Source organism: Hyposmocoma kahamanoa, unplaced genomic scaffold (assembly GCF_003589595.1).
Source record: "Hyposmocoma kahamanoa isolate Upper Pololo Valley unplaced genomic scaffold, ASM358959v1 67, whole genome shotgun sequence".
NCBI lineage: Eukaryota > Metazoa > Arthropoda > Insecta > Lepidoptera > Cosmopterigidae > Hyposmocoma > Hyposmocoma kahamanoa.
In genome coordinates this window covers 1,027,314-1,047,501 of record NW_020653855.1, presented here as the reverse complement: position 1 = coordinate 1,047,501, position 20,188 = coordinate 1,027,314, and the positions used below count along the sequence as shown (strand labels likewise).

The following is a 20,188-nucleotide window of genomic DNA, read 5'->3' as shown; positions in this document are numbered from 1 at the left end:
TAAATAAATGTTAATTATTATCACAAATATAATCTAAACGATCACAGCCTCATAAGATTCCGAATCGACTTATATGGTTACCGATATGTTTAGCTACATCCCTATTAACGGTGCGATGACAAGTGTCTTAAGGAGCCTCTTATTTTGTGACGACTATAATACTGTCAAACAAGTGACATTCGAGCAAATTAAAATACAATGTGAAGTATGAAGCTTCATTCGCATCATGCCTTTTTTAATTGGGTCGAGTATTACTTATTTTCCAGTAGTTGTTTCGGACGGAGAATGAGAGTAGATCCCCTGATCCTACCACCGTTCGGGGCTCCTGCCTTCAGGTCTCTTCCCTTCTACCTTCCCTGTCATCATCAAACGCTCTAGGTTATCAGCATCTCTACGTGTAACGCGACCAAACAGACGCTGTGCATTATCTATTTTGAGTTCCTTAAGTACAGAGACATTCATGTGGCGGGCTGTCCACGGTATTCTTCAACACCACATTTCAAAGGCGTCAATTCTTCAAACAAGGCTTTGAGTTTCCATGTCTCTGCACCATATATTCACCATTATGATACTTCTCGGAAGAAAGGGAGTAAAAGCAACAGAACAAAAATTGGTTAAACAAAAATTTTTAAATTATGCACATATCATCGGATGAAGTCAAGTGACAGAGGTCTGTGACAACCATGTACATTGGCTGATCTGGGGTCAAAACCTGAATTCGCATGGTTCCTGAGCGCGCACAGGTTACAGTGCCCTTCTCGTATACCCTAAGGGTCGGTAGGGAGGGTCCCCATAATCAAAACTAATGTAGAAGATATGGGTCTGCTCATACAGGGATATGTCCGGAAATTGTCACAGGATACTGCGACCGACATCTCCGGCACTAGCCCCGAGAGCTAGTAGAGGATGCCGCCACCACCAGTGGCGTAGGTTTCTGGAAACTGGAGAGACGCCTCGGCATTGGGAGGTGAGCGTGCCTACAGCTCCGCTACCAAAGAGGAGTTTTGGTAGTGGACTTTATAGGTGACAACCGTTAGTTGTGCAACGGGAAATGAGCGTGCCAACAGCTCCGGTATCTATCTGGACAATAGGGAGGGCGTTGTACGCACCCGGAGCAGCCCACCTAAGCGCAATAGCCTTTTGAAAATCGGATGACGTCTGTGCAAACGGGTTGATCTAGTGACAGATATGGTCCTGACTGATAAGGTCCCTGTGCGGGTGTGCTTGCACAGGTTATAGTGCCCTTTTCGTATAACCAAGAGGTTGATAGGAAGGTCAGCATATACAAAATTTATGTAGAAAGATATGGGACTGCCCATAAAAGGGCACCGTGCAACTTTGCTTGACAAAATTGGACCATGTTGTTACCGAATTTGTGTATGTCCTAGCCGGTTTTGGCCATTGTTTAGAATTAGAGCTACGGATATTTGCTCTATCATGTGCCCTTGGATTGGTAAATGTTCGCAAACAGTGGCGACACGTAAGGACACCGCCAACAAAGTAATAAAAGATGGCTGCAGGTGTTTTAGCCTTGAGAGCATCACGTTTCGCGTCCAGGTCCGACAGTCTCTGCTCCTCAAATTTTGTCACCTGAGTTTTCACAAAGTGCTTTCACCCAGAACGGCAAATCGACTGCGTCTTCCACCTCGAGGGGTCATTGTTGCAACTTTTCATGTATCTTTTCAGAACGTCCTTGTATCTAAAGAACTGCTTGCCATTCTGAAGTTCAGAAAAGAAGATACGCTTCGCAACCGAATTTAATGGAGATGTCTGTAGATAATTCGAAAATTTAAAATCAATGTTTAGTTTGTGCGTTTGTTAATTTAATAGAATTTAGTGACATCTATTAGCGCCTCCATTTTGGCAAAGTATAATAAGACAAACAGCAACTTCCGAACCCGAACTTTGCAATTCAAGTTCACTTCGAGGTTTTGGGAACTTCCGTACACGTACTAGTCGCGCTGCTACGTTTGTATGGAGTTAGGATGGCCACATACAGTCCACGGGGGCAGCAAAACTATACAAATCAGACTTATAACACACATACAGTACTATACTATTTGAATTTTCTTCCGATTCGAAGTTCTGTATAGTCGCTTGTGCATTAGAAATTCACCACGGAGAATGCCATTCTGAATGCAAGTCTTCCATACATTTTGTGGGATCGCAACACACAGTCGCAAATTCCGTACGTACCTAATTTCGCTGCGAGAACATCAGGACTCAATGCCTCTCATTTCTTAGCTGAGTCTTGTCATTCCGAATGAAAATAAACGTATGAGTGTGATGTATATACGGAATCTCGAATCGAAGTTTCGAATGTGGCCAGCCTAACACTACTTATCTTATTGTATAATGATTTTGGAGTCCATAGACAATTTGTCGGCATTGAGTTCCGGGTGGATTATAATCATTTACTGCATTTTGATCGTTAATTTAATTCTATTAAATTACAATTTAGACATCTTCTTGAACATGTTTTCGTATCTCATGCTGTAAAAATAAATAAAAATTAATTACAATAATAATTAACAATTAGGTACAGACAATGCCCTATACTCCGTCGAACCATTTATTTAACTTTTGACATATTCATGCCTGGACATCACTAATTGATTAAGATTCGTGCTGTCACTAAAATTAAAAATAAAAGAGTCCAGGAATTCCCTTTTTTGTCTATGGTTGTATGTCAATAATTACGGAACTTCGGAGGCATACATATAACAAGAGTTATATAAATGGTTGGACAGAGTATAACTGCAAAAATGCAGTCAATCTGTTAGCAACCTAAAACGTCATTCGCTAATTTTGCATTAAGGAAGTCATACTAAAATGAATGTTACGTCTATCAGGTTAAAGGGTATGTTTCTTAAACACGAACGACGAAAGGTCGTCACACTGATCTACTCAGACTATTTATTACATCTATGTGACAATTTTTACCGAAATCGATTGACGGAAAGTGAATTAATTCAACAAACTGCATTCATCGCCTAATTTGCCACCTTTAGAGGTGGAATAATATCGTCAAATTTGAATGGAACCACTATGAAGGTACGCCCGTTTCAACAAAAAAAGAACCGTCGAAATCGGTTCGCAAATCATGAAGTAATCACGTACGTACACACACAAAAGTTTTTTGAACTCGATTATAAATATAACTCCGTGTGTTACACTTTTTTAATCGACTTTAGTAAAGGAGGAGATTCTGAATTCGATTGTAATTTTTGTGTATGTATTTTATGCGATTATCCCGGTATTTATGAACCGAATTTGATGATTCCTTTTTGTTGGAAAGAGGGTATTTCTATATGGGTTCCATTTAAATTTGAAGAAAATATATCACCTCCAAGAGGGGCAAACTAGGGGATGAATCCGATGTCACTCCTTCCGGTAATCGATTTTAATAAAACTTGGCAAAAAATGCCGATGACGTAAGTTATAGATACGCCCTGGTGGCCTAATGGTTTGACAAGCAGAGCCCGTGGTTTTGAATCCGAGCTCGCATCTCAGTTTCTAGGAATTTTTTTTTTCAACAAGAACTTGGTTTTATAAATCAAAATAAAACATTAAATTTACACGACAATGATCCAAATTTTTATTGTATTAAAAAAAGTGAAGTTTGGCAATTGTGAATGAAAAATGTTATCTGATAAATGTCCACCACGACCACAGATGTCGATTCTTTCATCAAAGTTTTTAATCCCTTTTTGACAAATAGTGTGTCTATTTAGTTAATCACTTCTCGAATTTTGAGTTTTAATGCTGCAATCGATTCGATTGGCTCCGTATATACTCTGTCTTTAACATAACTCCATAAAAAATAATCACTGCTGGTCACTTAACGTGAAATTATGCGATCGGGAAATTTGGTTTGCAATAAATTCATTGTTTCGGTGGCTGTGTGACTCGACGTCTGTAACTGTGGTCGTGGTGGACATTTATCAGATATCGTTTTTCATTCATAATTGCCAAAATTTACTTTTATTAATACAATAAAAATTGAATCATTGTCATCTAAATTTATTGTTTTAATTTTATTTACAAAACAAGGTTCTTGTTGAAAAACCCTTTATGTGAAATCAAATTTACACACACACCTACACGTCGAAGAAGGTTCACGACTCTTGGAAAACTTGTGAAGTCCCCAACCCGCATAATACCTTCGCCTGGGAGGTGACCGGTACCCAGCAGTGGGACGTATTAATGGCATGATGATAATGACGATGACGTGGTCATGGTTAGGAGAACAGAAATCTGTTACTTATGTAGGCTATAACGTCGCCAAATAAAATTTGCCATCTCACCGACGAATCATGGCGCGCCGCATGGCTTTCGTGTCGAATGTCTCCGGATCTATCGTGTCAATCCGAGAGTTGCTCTCTAGACCGGGCATAATGTCACTGTCGTCACTGTTTTTATCTTCTGCAACACAAAAATATCGAGCGCCCATTGTGAATTGGCAAATATTGTTTGGCAAACGCATTTGGCAAATGTTGATTGGCCAATTCAGTACCGCTACATTAGGTGACGCAGCAGAGAATGGCCTATAGGTTTCCAAATTTTTTTGCTCACCCACTTTGGCATGATAAAAGACAATTCACATACAAAAATCACAAGGAAAAAAAAATTGTAGTGTAGTTTATAGAGATGCGCCGAGTACTCGTTTGCTACTCGGTACTCGGTGTACTCGGCCGTTTTTTTACTACTCGTACTCGGCCGAATAACTCGGTTCGTGAGAAGAATACTCGATTAAAATAAAGGATTACGGCTATAGACATAATAAAGCAAAACCAACAATATATTTAAAATAATCAAAAGAGATTTATGACAACAAATTCTAGACAATTGTAACAAATTGTAGCAATTTAGTAATTTAAAAATGAAGTTTACATTATTAATAATGAAAATTTAACAAAGGCAAGTTATGATGTAGGAATACAAGGCTTTCTGCGCGTTCAGGTAAAAGTAATAATAACAATGTCATTGACATGTCGGTCTAATTCTAGAGCAATCGGACTTTTAGAATCATCGCGTTCCGGTTGTAATGAACCGAGTAACTCGGCTAGGCAAATGTTAAACCGAGTAATATTCGGTACTCGGTTATTCGGTAAAACTTGTACTCGGTGCATCTCTAGTAGTCTATATATCTAACATTTAGGTTTTTTTTGAAATGCGGTAGCACGCCCTGGACAGCATCTACGTTCCTCAATTGCTTCCGAGGCCCCTAACGCCCCACTAGGACTTTACAGCGCCTATCGGGAGGCGGAGGGACTACTTTGGGAAACCATGACCTAGACCCTTTCTCTATGGGTTAATACTGTCCATGGTTGGTTCCAAAGTTATCAAGCCAGGTCTCCGGAGGAGAAGCGGAGAAACCTGTTTTGCAAAATCAAAATGTTTTTGGTTTTTACTATTTAATAACGGACTTATAAATTACGACGAAAAATATACGATACATCTAAGTATGTTGTCTAAAGAATATCCTAATTTGTTACAAGATGGGATCTACTTTACCCGATCATATACAATCTTGTAAACAAGCTAGAATAAAAGTCTGTAAGGAATTATTTAAGAATAAAATATTTAACTTTACACATAATTTTTGTATGGCGATATTTCTTTTTAAGTACTAAAGAGCATCTGTCAAATTTTCAAGTGTAGACAGGGTCTACACTTCAAAATTTAACAGATTCTCTTTAGGGCGCGTTCCCACTATGTCGTCACGTTTTATTATCGTTGGACGACTGTCGTGTCAGGCCTGTTCCCATATCACGACTATCTGTCGTGGACGATTTTTTATCGTTGAACGACTGTCATGACTAGCTGTTCCCACTAGATCGTGACGACCATTTATCGTTTCACGACAGCCTCCTTGCCCATCTCTGGCTACGACCCAACGCTACTGCAAAGTGAGCAGAGGGCGCGGGGTGCGAGAGGGGCGGGCAGGGAGCAGAATAACAATAGACAATAGGAGCTGCGACAATCTGTCGTCACGTTTTTATAGTGACTTTTTTATCGTCTGACGACTGTCGTTCTAGCTGTTCCCAAAGTGACGACAGTTTGTCGTTGCAACGATAAAAAATCGTGAACGACAGTTAATCGTGTCGTGCTATATGCGAACAACTTCATTTAAATATACAAGCCACGACACTGTAAACTGCACGACAATCTGTCGTCACGACATAGTGGGAAGGCGCCCTTAGTACTGTCCGCTGCCCTGTCAGTCGCCATCGGGCGCTTGTCAACGTTGGACCTGTGTAAAATTTTCTCCACTTGTCTTATTTAAGAGTCGTTCCGTATTAATACGGTTCATTATGCTTGGAACGACTGGCAGGGAGTCTGGCTTTATTTCAGAATTTTTTTTTACAAACGTAATTAAAGCTATTATATATTATATATTTAACTGCCTCCGTGGCCGAACGGTTACCATGCCGGACTGCCACGCAGAGGTCCCAGGTTCGATTCCCGGGCTGGGAGAAATATTTGTATGGCCTACATTTATTTCTCTCGTGAGTTTGGGTGTAATTTGTGGTTGTCTATGTGTGTGTCCATGGCACCCGCGACACAGGGTTTCCCTAGTGCGGGGCTATGTTGAGTGTGAGCGTTATTATTATTATTATTATTATTATTATTATTATTTGAAAAATGTGTATCGTTTACTACTCGTGTTCCGTTTAGTTCAGTTGATATAAAAATAATCGCTGTTATTTTTGTTACCTATTGAATACAGCGGTTTTATTGTACATTTTCGAGGTAATTTTGTGTTTTTTTTTTCAATCGTGAAATTTCTTAGGAATCCATTGACTTACAAATAATTGGACGACGGGTCTAATACAAAAACCACGAAAAAAATGTCCCAAGTCAACCTATTTAAACGTATTGACATGTAAAGGAATATGAAAAAGCTAAAACGTTGAATTTAAATTGTAATGTCATCGCTCTTTTAAATTGTAATGTCAGTACTGTCTAATTTTGCTTGCTTCGCTGTCAGTCGAACAAACGAAGACTAAAGCGTGAATGACGCTCTGTATAGGATTTTAACGCCCTATAAGTTCACTTTTTAGCGCGGACCCGACGTCCATATAATTGTAAGTCAATGTAGGAATCCTATTTTTACATCGTGTGTTCCACAGTTTTGCTATATATTTTTTCCAAAGTGATTATTTCGACACTTTCACTGTTATGGGGTATTAACCAAAGGTGGTATCGACTGTTAATTTTTTTTTTTGGGCACGGATTGCGGCACCACGTTCAAATACGTTCGTTAACAATAAGACCAAAACCAGATTATACTCCGAAATAAATTGATCACCTGTTCTACGATATAATTACCTTTAATAATGTCACTGGCGTGAAGACTGCCATCGTAATACACGTTACCCTCTGTATCTTTGATCAGCTCTGGAAAATGTTATATGATTTACGGAATATTTGTGAAGGGTACTTATTTAATTATATTACATCCGAAAGGGTGACACAATATCTTATTTCAATTTAATGATATCGCCAGAGGACTGTCTGAAACATTGAGTATATAACCAGAAATAGAGACGAAACACTGCACTGACATCACAAATTAGAAAGCTGAAATAATACATTGCCAACAACCGACCTGCGTGTACGTCTCCGTATATTCTAAAAATATTCTGTATTTATTGTAATAAAAATAACATCTCTAACTATGGGGTGCTGTTCCGTTCGGTGGTGTGGGAAAAACAGCAAAACATCTAATTACAAAACAAACGGAACCACATTTCATCGGTAATTAAATATTAAATTCGTAATTTTTCAATTTTCGTCCATTATAGCAAAGCTCATATTAAACTGGTAAATTTGAAGTGGAATAATTGACGACACCCGTCAATTGTATCGAATTCGGGCTGGCCAATCGAAGCGCAGTTGTCACCGTAATGATTTGGCAGAATAGTTTTCAAACAAATTAAATGGACATTCTATTTCTAATTATATACTCGATGGTCTGAAATGACAAGCGTCGTCGTTCACTGCCATGACTTCCAAAACTATTTAGTTCAATTAGTTCTACGTAAAGATGTAAGTTACTTCTGTTATTTGTTATTATTAAGTGGGTAAATATAATTATACTGTTACCTTTTTTTGGTAAATAGGTTGTCATGGAAGGTATTAACGTTTTTATCTATCTAAGGGGGATTTCAACAATTAATATCGAAAAACCGGTTAAGTCACAAATTAAACTTACCATATTTACTAAGATTTGATTCCAGTTTATCGTTATCTGAAATAAAAAGAATGCATTATTGAAATATGTATAATATATTTTCGGATATATAATTCATTATGGTGGTAAAACATTATACAATAAATAAATATAATAATCAAAATTGTTTTTTTAATTACTTATTTTCATATACGAAGGGCAGTTAAAAAGTAATGTCTCCTTACTTTTATTAATCTCTCAGAAGCAATCTTATTCAATTTCTAAACTTTTTAACCGACTTCAAAAAAAAGGAGGAGGTTCTCAATTCGTCTATATGTTTTTTTGTATGTATGTTACGCGATAACTTTGAAATCGATTTTGATGATTCTTTTGTTGGTGGAAAAAGGTACTTCAATAGTGGTCCCATTTAAATTTGAAAACAATATTCCACCTCTAAGGGTGTCAAACTAGAGGATAAACCCGGTTTCGCGCGCTTTGCGGTAACCGATTTCAAAAAAATTTGGCAAATAGATGTAATCCCACGAACTTTTCAGATCAGTTTTTTAGTACTCTGTATTGAAATTATGTCACTTCCAAATTGACTAATAGATCAATGGATTTAAAACTAAAATATAGAGCCGCCATTGAGTTTCAGACAAAAGACGGTTGTGTGCCTAAGGAAATCTATAATCGCGTGAACAATGTTTATGGGTAAGCTGTTATAGACATCCGAATTTCGTGGTATCCCAAGTCATCAATTATTCTCTGGGCGGAGTCATATGTGGCACTCGGTACGTTCTTGATTTGATTTTTTTATAATACCGGGACGAACAAGTCGTAAGCCTGGTGTTAAGCGACACGCCTATCTACAGCTGTTGAAATGTCACTCACAGTTTTAAATCACAAGGAGGTCTACTGCTACTAGAATGGAATTGAATTGGATCTTCATTTGATGTTATCGGCCTGCCGCTTCTCTGTTTATCTACAGTATCTGTTTCCAAACTTGTTCACCCAGCGCTGAACGTTACTGGTGTCCATTACAGCATTCCCATAAAACGTCACCTTTAAGCTTCTGCTCGTTTACTATGCTGACTTCCCTGAGAAGAACAAGCTAGAAACTCTAGTGATTGCTCCTTTCGAATAAACTTAAAAGCTATGGAATACACTTTAAATCAAATTTGTGTGGAATCTAGAGTCATCTTTCCATACATCTTTATCTAACACATAGTCTCCCATTTTGTAATATGACTTTTTAATTAAAATATATTTAATGCAGTTTTTAAACTTAAGAAATGATAATCTTACCTAATAAATGCTCCAGAATTGTCTCAACGTGTATAGTTCTTCATATTCTTAGTGTTTAAAATAAATAAATAAATAAAATAAAATAAAATAAATAAAAGAGTCGTTTAACTTTGTTAAACGAAATCGTGTTACCATAAGTCCAAACTTAGCGCTAAGATTAATATTATGGATATCTTCTGTCGTAATGAGATTACGATATTTTTACGAGCATACAAAATATATGAGTAAATGTACTGTGATGCCACAGTCATGATACCAGTCTCTTTAAACTTGTCTCTGAGAGAAACCCGAGAGCCTAAACGGTACACAGTACGAATCGCTCGTTTTTGCAATACAAATATGGTATGTATGTAGGTCTGCCGCTTTACTCCAAATGAGAATCCCGAATCCTTCACTCCTGCACGTATCCAAGTGTAGGACGTTACTACTTACTAGTTTTTTAGCTTAGCTTTGTCCGTGGTGTGGCCTGATCTTCACACAGATTAAATCCTTTTGGTTTTCTCTCAGAGAAAAGTTTAAGGAGACTGGTATCATGACTGTGGCATCACAGTACATTCACTCAAATATTTTGTATGCCTGTAAAAATGTATATAATTTCATTAAGGAAGAAGATATCCATAATATCCTTAGAACTAAGTCCAAACTCACTGTACTATGATTTCGTTTAACTAAGGTAAACGATTATTTTATGAGGAACTGTATACGTCTTTACAATAAGATTCCGGAGCATATATTAAGATTACAATTTTTTAAGTTTAAAACTTACATTAAAAGTATTTTAATTGAAAAGTCATATTACAAAAGTGTAAACTACGTGTTAGATATATGGAAAGACAACATGAGTATAGATTCCACAGAAATATGATTCAAAGTGTATTCCATAGCATTTAAATTTATTTGAAAACAGCAATCCCTAGAGTTTCTCGCTCGTTTTTGTCAGGGAAGTCGGTACAGTGAACGAGCAGTAGTAGTAAACAATAACGTTTTCACGTGTAAAACTTTTACTTTGTGGGGTCTAGATGATGCCTGACTGGCCAGCCATCAATCAATAACTAATTGCTGCAATTATTTCTACAGTATTTGTAATGGCTATCAATAAAGTTGTTATTAATTATTATGAAATAAAATGTACCTGGAAAAAATCCGGTGCTGGTAATCACAGTATTGGTGATCGTTAGTTGAGGTGCCATTGTCACCGATGCGGGTTCTGCGGTCATTGACTTGGTCACCAATGATAGTGGCATGGATCCTGTATACATATAACGAAAGCAGTAAAATTTCGTTTCCATTGTTTAGAGTATAAGGTGATAGTATTGCCCCTTTATATAATTATACAATTTGAAATTTATGACCTCATCATGGTGATCTCATCAAGACCGATAAGATACATACAAAACATATTTAAAAGCAAAGAAATTTCAAACAATCACGTGGTTATCATTTCAAATTAGTTCGTGCGCCTTCTAAAACATCTGCTGCACGCAATTTTTTTTCAGTAACAGAGGGGTGTTTAAATTGGAATGTGTGCAGAAGATGTTGTTTCTGCTGTCTCTGTTAATGCCTTCAAAAACAAGCTCGACAACTGGCTACGAAGTGAATTAGTGCTAAAAAGTGAACTAAAAGAAACGATATAAATTTCAATATTGTGTGATTGAGACATACCAGCGAAAGCTGCTCGTCTATAATCCAATAAATAAAATGATTGACACAAAGATGGAACACTCAGACAAAATTCCTTCGATCCGGTCGAATTCGAACCGATGTCTTCTTGCATACCGTGACAGACGCTATACCAATTAAGCCACGGAACGAACCAACTGACCTCACGAATTTTTCTATGTGCTTGCGTCGTGTCTTTGTATTTGGTTTTTCAACGACTTTTTAGTCGTAGCGCCATCTATGAGAAATCTATGAAAGATTTATCACCCAGTTTGTTAGTACCTTTACAGCTTTACAAGCTACCAGCTTTTTTTTCTGAGTGTTTGATCTTTCTATTAATAATTATATTATAACAAATTAGTGGAGTAATTTTACAAAAAATAATTGAATATCAATTCAATAAAAATTTAATTAAAATGATTGGCATCAAATTTTTTTTTAACGTGTAAATTAAATATTTTAAAGATTATTTCTTACTTATTTCAAAGTAAATACAACATTTGCAAACAGAAACTTGAAGAAGATATCGGCCCATTTGCATAATTTAATTAATAAGGAATTAGAAATATACGCCAAAAGTTATAGAAACTACAAGAAACTTATATCAAAATCATTGATCAAAATGAATACAGTTCAAATTGTATCAGGAAACCGATGTTCTACTAGAACACTTCATTTAAAAACACTACTCGCATAAGTTAAAAATGAAAAATGTGCATTTATAGCTACGGACGAGCGGTACCTCCTGACACTGGCTTGATAAGCTTAAAAGAAGGTACCATCCACTGTTAATGTAAACTTAATTGCGTCACTAAAATAAACGTTTTTTTTATTTATTATTATTATGTATACCAAGAATCTTGTATTAGTACTTAATGGTTGTTAACTCACTTATAATAAAAGAAGATATATAATAAAATATAATAGAAGAAGTGTTGAAGGACACGCGCCATATATTTGTGAAAATACTTTTGTCATAATAATTAAAAAAATTAAAATAAATAAAGAATAACAATCAAGTTACGAGAATCTGCTAGAAATTTGTGCACTATGTTTTCGATGAGCATGTAAATTATTTATACATATCCATTGACTTACAAATAAATGGACGACGGGTCTAATACAAAAACCACGAAAAAAATGTCCTAAGTCAACCTGTTTAAACGTAGTGACATGTAAAGGAATATGAAAAAGCTAAAACGTTGAATTTAAATTGTAATGTCATCGCAGTACTGTCTAATTTTGCTTGCTTCGCTGTCTGTCGAACAAACAAAGACTAAAGCGTGAATGATGCTCTGTATACGATTTTAACGCCCTATAAGTTCAGACTCTTTTTAGCGCGGACCCGACGTCCATATAATTGTAAGTCAATGTACATATCAATAAATTTAACTATGAAGAAGATTATGAGAATAGAATTTAAGAAAATATTCATAAAATAGGTGATGCCACCCATAAGTGATGCCACCGTCAGTGCTGTGAACCGATGTATACATGATCTATGAAAGGATATCTAGGATTTATACATTTATGTATTACCTTGAGGACTTTTAAGTGACCTTGGCTTGGTGTTAATTATTGCTTGGAAAAGTCGTCGAGGTTTGAAGCCCTTTGATGACAGCGCTAGAGCACCGGAAGGTGAAATAGGAGGTGGTATTTTGATGTCTGAAAGAAAGAAGAAGATTCATGGTCGTAATGGAGAGTCCGTATTTATGATAGCAGATAGCAGGACTCTTCTGGGCAAGTCTTTAAATCGTGTGCCAAGTAACATTGTGAAAATACCGGAATATCTGAGGAGATAACAAGTCGCTAACTAACCCATGTGAAATTTCCCGGTCAAACAGCATAATGCCAATGGAGAAGCGAAAACGAACTTAGCAGCTTCCAATGTGGATTTTAAGGCTTCAATGGTTATTCACTTATATGTATATTTTTATTAAATTATATATAATAATAAATACAAATATGTTTCGACTTCAGATTCGCGTGTGGATACAGTGTAGTTTGTCGGAAAGAAGTGAGTAACAATAGTAACTCCACAAGTAATTGAGATGAACGTCGTCGTCGACGGCGAATGAGGGTAGACGGATATCGTCGCCTAAATTTGAAACCTCGTAACTTTGTTTTTGTAATAAATCAGTTTTCTATTCTTCACGAACGAAACCGTGCTTCAGCGCGTTCATATGTCCCGGAAAAGATGCCTTCTATCAAAACGCGCAAAATACAGTATCTCAGTCATATGATCAAGAACTTATAATGATGGGCAAAGTGCAGAGAAAGAGACGCGCTGGGCGAAGAAAGAAATCGTGGCTGCAGAAGGTCCGGGAGTGGACCGGCATTGCCTCCGTCAAACAACTGTTCCGGTTGGCTGCTGATAGAGACAAATCGATGCCTTACTCTCTCTAACCAAACTCATATTCTATAAAAGTGAAGACTCTTCAAGTGCAATATCGGGCAATGAAAGCTAACTATAACTTATGAACCTTTTTTTGGTTATAAAATAAAGGCATAAACATAGTTTGTCATATAATTATTTCCAGTAATTGTGTATTTTGTGATGAATAGAAGAGAGTAGTTAGAATTTCGTAAATATTTTAATAATAACTTTATCAAGTGAAATAAATATGTCACGGAGAGCTTCATCTACTGCCATGCTAGACTACTGAATATAGGTTGTCTCATGTTTATTTTTTGGCTAAAGTTTTTAAATACTTAAGCGCATATAGAAACATAATATAATTTTTTGAGACAATAATTTGTGGCAAAAACTTAATAGGAAGTACTAATTTGGCGCTTATGTACTCAAATTCCAGTAAATAATACGCATATTGAAATATAATCAGTTTGTAGAATGTCCACATTATTCGTTAGTTTAGCTAAATTAACTCCTACAATTTCGATCACTACAGTACCGGCACGCTACAATTATGGCTGTTTTGACGTTCGTCCGCTCATCAAGTTTCATATTGATTCATAACTACGTTGAAGGAGCAGTGCAGTAAAATTTCTGGAATGTATAATTTTTCGACACAATTTGTTTATCGAACTTCGAAATTTTTTAAAATGAAATCTAATACGATCGTCACGTATATGATCGCTGGCGTAAGTCAATGGCTGGCCAGGACAATTTCTACCTCCGGCAAACTCGCGCCAAAGCTCAATGCAAAACAAAGCAGTTTCGAATTGACGATATATTAAGTAAACTTTTTTATTTTCGTTTTATTAAAAGTTCTTAATCAGCTACACCTTGCAATACTAGTTATAAATCTAAAAACTTATATTACATTTGATTTTTTTTCGATAATGAATTGAGATTTGATTTTATAGTACGTACCAATATTCTGTAATTTCCTTAACGCTTTTTCAACACACCAATCTAGAATTTGGCCGTTTTGATTTTGACCAATGCCATTACAAAAATTCGTAGCCATTGTTATGAAAACATCATTCTTATGTAGTTGGATTAACTCTTTAGCATCGCGCGGTTTTTCCTGAGGTTTATCTTCTTTCTTTGGTACTTCCAGGTCGATAGCATTTTTTTTATTAGTCTTTTCGTCATCGGTGTTCACGATTTCTGTTGCTTTTTTTCCTCTATTCTTTGTCCGCCATTTCCTTCTCGAATGATGACTGATCCATCTTCGTTCACGATTAAGAGTTTTGCCAACCAATTCTACATTTTCTGATTTGTTCATTGGTAAAAGTATGGTGGAACTAATTTCATTTAGTTTCATTTTTGTATCATCACGTTTTGCTTTATTATTTCTAGACAAGTCTGTACCGTCTGGAGAACCAAGGAAGTTAGATAGAAAATGTTTCATTAAGTTATCTAAAAGTGTGTTGTTGAAGTAGTATTTGTATATTAAATCGTCTACTGATTGTTCATCTTTCTCATCTAACAGCAATTGATCTTGGTTTTTTAGTTTAGCTAAAGATGGTATCGAAAATAGGTTGATTTTTATGGACTCAGTAGATTTTGGAGTTATTGTTGTAGTATAAATGACTGCATTGGTTTCGGTTGAACGGTTTCGTTCAATCACCTCATTGCTAAAGGCTTTAGAATATGGTAACTTAGGGTTGCTGGGCACATATTTGTTATCTACATATATTTGTTTTGCCTTTTTCAAAATTCTAGCAAAGTTATTTTGTCTATGAGAAATTTCACTTTGGGTTTTAGCAATAGCATTCTGTTTTGAATTTATTCTTTCGTTCTGTGCCAGCATTAGTTTTTGTATGTTATAAAATTGACGTTGTTGCTGTAAGAACTTCTTTTGCTGTATTTCAAAATCAACTAAATTTTTTGATAGTTCTCTTTCCTTAGCTTTATAATGTTGCTCTTTAGCGCTCAGTTTCGTTTCTAAATTCTTCATTCTCTCGGACAATTTCACCAAATTGTTATATTTGTTATCGAAATCTTCAAATTTCTTCGTCATTACATGAATGTTTTCCAAAAAATTTTCATTCGTATGGCTTAGTTTTCTATGTATATCTTTAATGTCACTGTGTTGTTTCATTATCTTTTTGAAAGTCTTCGTAAGCATTGACAGCACTTTGACTAAACCTCTTTCTGTAACAGGTCTTACCACTTTACTTTCTTCTTCTTTAGATTTGATTCTGTTCATATTGGGCAGAGGTGAATTAGGTAATGGAGCATTTTGACGCCATACCTTGTCGTCTTTGTCAAATATATCTCTATCTACGTGTATTCTAGATGGAATACGTCCTATTTCACCCGCAACAATTTCACTGTGAATAATGTCATCACTTAGAGCGTTGCTATTATTGAAATCACCAAGGCCTATCCTTTTAACACTGTCTTCTAACGCAACTGCCATACTCCTTTTGGGCACATTATTACTATTTACTGTGTAATTAATTGTATAGTTAACTTTATCCGTTTTTTCATCACTTACTTTGGTTACAATATCTCCATTAGTGTAGTTAGTATTTGTTTCAGTTATTGGGATAATAGTTTTATTATCATCCCGGATCATTTCGTTAATAACATATGAAGAATAGTTTTTAGCCTTTTCTAACATTCCTTTGTTGTTTCCAAGTAGCAGCGCAATTTCGTAAGGGTAATCATTGAAAACGGAAGCAGGTTTTAGTTTTGTCAACAATTGGGATTTGATTAGTGAAGGTTTTTCGTCAATTACAGTGTTGAGATTGCAATCTCGTTTTGAGCAGTTGGTTAAACTCTTCCTGAAGCGCCGGAGTCGTTTATCTGAAACAAAAAATAAATTATTCCATTTATTCATCCTAATTGCTTCATGGTGTAGTCTCCAATTGTCCATCACATAGTAATTTTGTGATGATGATTGATTGATTGATGATGATGATTTAAGTTTCATTTGTTTTTCGGTAGGTATGTTGTGATTATTCATGAGTGCACTAATTCATATTAACCTTCCGGTGGTCGCACTCTTGCGCCGAACATAAGTTTTCGCGTATGTGACCGCAACTTTACACGTTTAGTTTGAGAAGACAAAATTAATATTTTCATAACGACGTTGTGTAGCACATGATAAAATAATAATAATAATAATAATAATAAAACTTTTATTTCAGGCTTAAGCCCATAGAGTTAGTTACAAGTTATCTTAGAACTAGTGTTAGTAGGTTTGACAAAAATAAAATAAAACTATAAATTACTGCCTGGTGTGAAGCTGCACCCAATGTTGCAACATTGGGGAATCCCACCGGTCTACAAACACACTCAGGAGTCCGTTGTTGCTGCAGCGGAGACGGGCTAACATGGAGGCGCAGCGTTTTCTCATTAGAGCAAAGAAGTCATCCACATGCGCCTCTGCAAACATCCCCGAAGCACTGCAGCGCCACGGCAGCCCCAACAGAACCCTGAATGCGTTGTTGTACTGGACCCGCAGGTCTCTGTATGCACTCGCCGTAAAGCTGACCCAAAGACTGCAGGTGTAAAAAGATTGGCAGTATGCTTTAAATAGCGCAACTTTAACTGGTTTTGTACACCTTGCAAACCTCCGGGCCAGCATATTACAGCGGACAGCCAGAGACCTTCGTTCCCTTCCTATGTCCAGGTTGTCCTTTAAGTCGTCAGTGACCCAGTGGCCCAAGTATTTAAATTTTTCCACGCGACACAAAGGTGTACCATTAAGCGAGATTTCCGGGACATCGGAGTAGGCTTTAGTACCCGATTTAAAAATCATCAGCTCACTTTTTTTGGCATTATACTTGAGCCCATGTGCCACCGCATACGACTCACAGACCTTCACAAGCCTCCTAAGAGCACCAACTGACGGACTCAACAGCACCATGTCATCTGCATAACTGATATTATTCATACAAACACCATCAATATAACATCCGACATTGGCGCTGCCGAGCTCGCCGATCAATCGGTTCATGTATAGGTTGAAGAGCCGGGGCGAGCTCAACCAAAGAACTTTAAAAAAAAAAAGAACTTTACCTATATAAATGAAAGAAAAAACTTATTATATTTTTAATGTGCGCTTATTAGTTTAACCATCTAGAAAAATACAAAATTTTAGTCAATATTACAAATAACTACGTTAAAAATCAACAAAATAACAAAACAAGACGAAATTTTCTATCTTAATCGTTAATAGGCACAACATAATAAATTATTGTCGAGATCAATCAAAATTATCATAATAATCATTTTAAATTATCATCAATGTACACCCGACTGCTGCCTACGGGTTTTTTTATAATATCAAATGACGGAACGAACAAGTCGTGCGCCTGATGGTAAGTTATACGCCTGTCCACAACAGTAACAGTGTCACTCAGAACTTTAAATCTCAAAGATCTGGGCTGCACTGTCATTGTGTCCGTCACCCTGAGACATAAGTTGACAAGTCCCATGTGCCTGTAATTTCACCAGCACCCTTCAAAACTGGAACACAGTAATGACCTAGACCTTCTTGTGAGAGTTCGTCCAGGGAAGTACTGCCGCCTTACCTATTTTTGCCGCCAACCCGTAATGTGAGCATTACTGCGTTCCGGTGTTGAAGAGTAAAGGTGCTGGTGAAATTACAGGGACATGGTGTTTTCAACTTATGTCTCAGAGAGACGGGCGCAGAAGCAGTGCCTCACAGATCCTTGCTATTTAAAGCTCTGAGTGCACTGCAACTTATGGCGTGTAGCTTACCACTATGCACACGACCTGTTCGTCCCTTGACTTAATATTATAAAAAAATGCGTAGGCAGCAGTCGGGTGTATATGGGTTGATACAGTGTAACACAAGGGCACCCTAATTCTGCCCTGCTACCGTATTTTCTACGGTCTATTTATAGTAGCTCTTAACAGAACACTTTTCGTTCATTGGTCTGATTTTCAGGTATCCTTAAGTATATATAATTACGTCTGTATTCTCGGTGGGCGAGACAGGTTCACCGGATATCACGTGAGTAGAAATTGTTAAGGATCTCATACATCAGTTAAGATTTCGAAAAACAGAGACCGTTTCTCGGGTGAGCAGGTCACTACTAGGATTTCTGCTCGAGATTTCTCGAGTCGAGAAATCCCGGGAAATCCGGCCAACTTCGAAACTACAAAAAGCCATATAGGCCGCAGCTTCCTTGGGCAGCACCAGCACAGGACACCAAGTAACAAGAAGCTTAATAAAAAAAAAAGAGTCCCGGCTATTCGAATCAACACAAAAACGAACACCAAACTTGGAAAATTTATATAAGGCGCTCATGACAGTAAGGCTTTACTTTACATCCACGGAAAACGAATCAATCTCAATCTCGGGAAATATCGTCACAGAAATTCGAAATAGGCTTTCGAATGAAGCTATTAATGCACTGTTTTTTTAGAAAGCATACTTCATTAGAATGGGACAGAAATCAAAGTAGACTTAAGATGATTTATATTTTGTTGATACGTTTTTTTTTCTTAAAATACATACTTTGTAATATCATTTATTTGTTAAGTTGGTTGTAATAGTTAAATGAATTGTGTTTGTTTTATTTGTATTTATTTTCATTTTTTAAGGTTTTAAAAGAAGTCTCGAACAACTCGAGAAACCCGGGAAATCGGTCTCGGTTTCAGAATAAGATACCGTGTCATGGGTAGATAGACCATCGTTCCGTAAAGTGAAGACCATATCTCGGTAAGAAAGAGTTATGGTGTCTAAAGAGGAGACCGTATCTCGGATAGAAAGTATTACGGTTTCAGAAGAAGATACTGTATCATAGGTAGACCACTGTTTTGTAAAGCAAAAGATAGAAATAGTTACGGTTTCGGTAAAAGATCTCATGAAGTGGGTAGGTAGGGTACTGGAAAAGCAAAGATCATTTCTCGTTTAGAAAGATTTATAGTTTTGGAAGATGAGACCGTATCTCGGATAGCAATAGTCACGGTTTCTGAACAAGAGATCATATCTCAGACCAAGGACTTGTTAGACAGACAACGTATCCCGTTGTAAGAATTAATTTAGAAACTTAAAATCGCATTTTAGTACTCACGGTCCAACGAACGCTTGGCCCTCTCCACGTAACTCGAAATAAATGGTGAAGATGGTCCATTGCCATCTTCAAAGGGATTAAAATCATTTTGAAGTTGGTTGTCTACGTCAACTGGATTACCTCTGAATAAGAAATTCGCTGTGGATTTATCATTTTCCTTTATACTTTTCACCCAAACTCCCTTGTTTAGGACACTGTTTCTTTCTAATTTTGGTTTCTGATAATTGCTGTCTATTTCCAGGAAATTTGACGTAGACAATGATAGCCGGAGCATAAATATCGATATTATCACTTGTTGATACATCACTAATGTTGTCTTATTGACATTTCGTTGAGAAGTGAATGGGGTTGGTTTGGAATGTGGTTGATATTTGAAGAGTTAGGTGAGACCACGCATTTTTTTAGTTTGTTTGTAAATATGGGACAGTGTAGTGATGGATGGAGTGTGTGTCGACAGATTCATCGATAAATGATGCAAGTGGATTTGTACTTTATTATATATACATAAATTATAAATTTCGAATCAGAAATTTTAAGTCACAATAATTTGGTACAACATTATTATATATGCTAAATATT

General features: G+C 36.6%; 1 protein-coding gene across 5 annotated transcripts; it reads right to left on the bottom strand.

Moving 5' to 3' along the window:
- Positions 1-518: 518 nt before the first annotated feature.
- LOC113232114 lies at positions 519-19,953 on the bottom strand. 5 transcript variants are annotated; one of them, XM_026466747.1, is made up of 9 exons: positions 19,610-19,941; positions 14,478-16,364; positions 12,683-12,808; positions 10,617-10,733; positions 8,222-8,257; positions 7,336-7,404; positions 4,308-4,425; positions 2,458-2,493; positions 519-1,823 (listed from the first exon to the last, which is right to left on the bottom strand). In XM_026466747.1, exons 1-9 carry the CDS (start codon positions 19,911-19,913, stop codon positions 1,796-1,798), a joined length of 2,721 nt encoding a protein of 906 aa, XP_026322532.1. In that variant the 5' UTR covers positions 19,914-19,941; the 3' UTR covers positions 519-1,795. The 5 variants fall into 5 exon arrangements, with proteins under 5 accessions (XP_026322532.1, XP_026322534.1, XP_026322535.1 ...); XM_026466749.1 differs by lacking the exon at positions 10,617-10,733 and having other exon boundaries at positions 19,610-19,953; XM_026466750.1 differs by lacking the exon at positions 12,683-12,808 and having other exon boundaries at positions 19,610-19,945.
- Between the last annotated feature and the right edge of the window lie 235 nt (positions 19,954-20,188).

What these genes read in the sequence shown, in the direction of transcription:
- LOC113232114 (XM_026466747.1), bottom strand. Translation starts at nt 19,913, where the DNA reads ATGTATCAACAAGTGATAATATCGATATTTATGCTCCGGCTATCATTG. An exon ending in GTCACTTAAAAGTCCTCAAG is followed by an intron (nt 10,734 to 12,682) that starts GTAATACATAAA and finishes ATATGTATACAG; the next exon opens with GATCCATGCCACTATCATTG. An exon ending in CGCCAGTGACATTATTAAAG is followed by an intron (nt 4,426 to 7,335) that starts GTAATTATATCG and finishes TTTGTGTTGCAG; the next exon opens with AAGATAAAAACAGTGACGAC.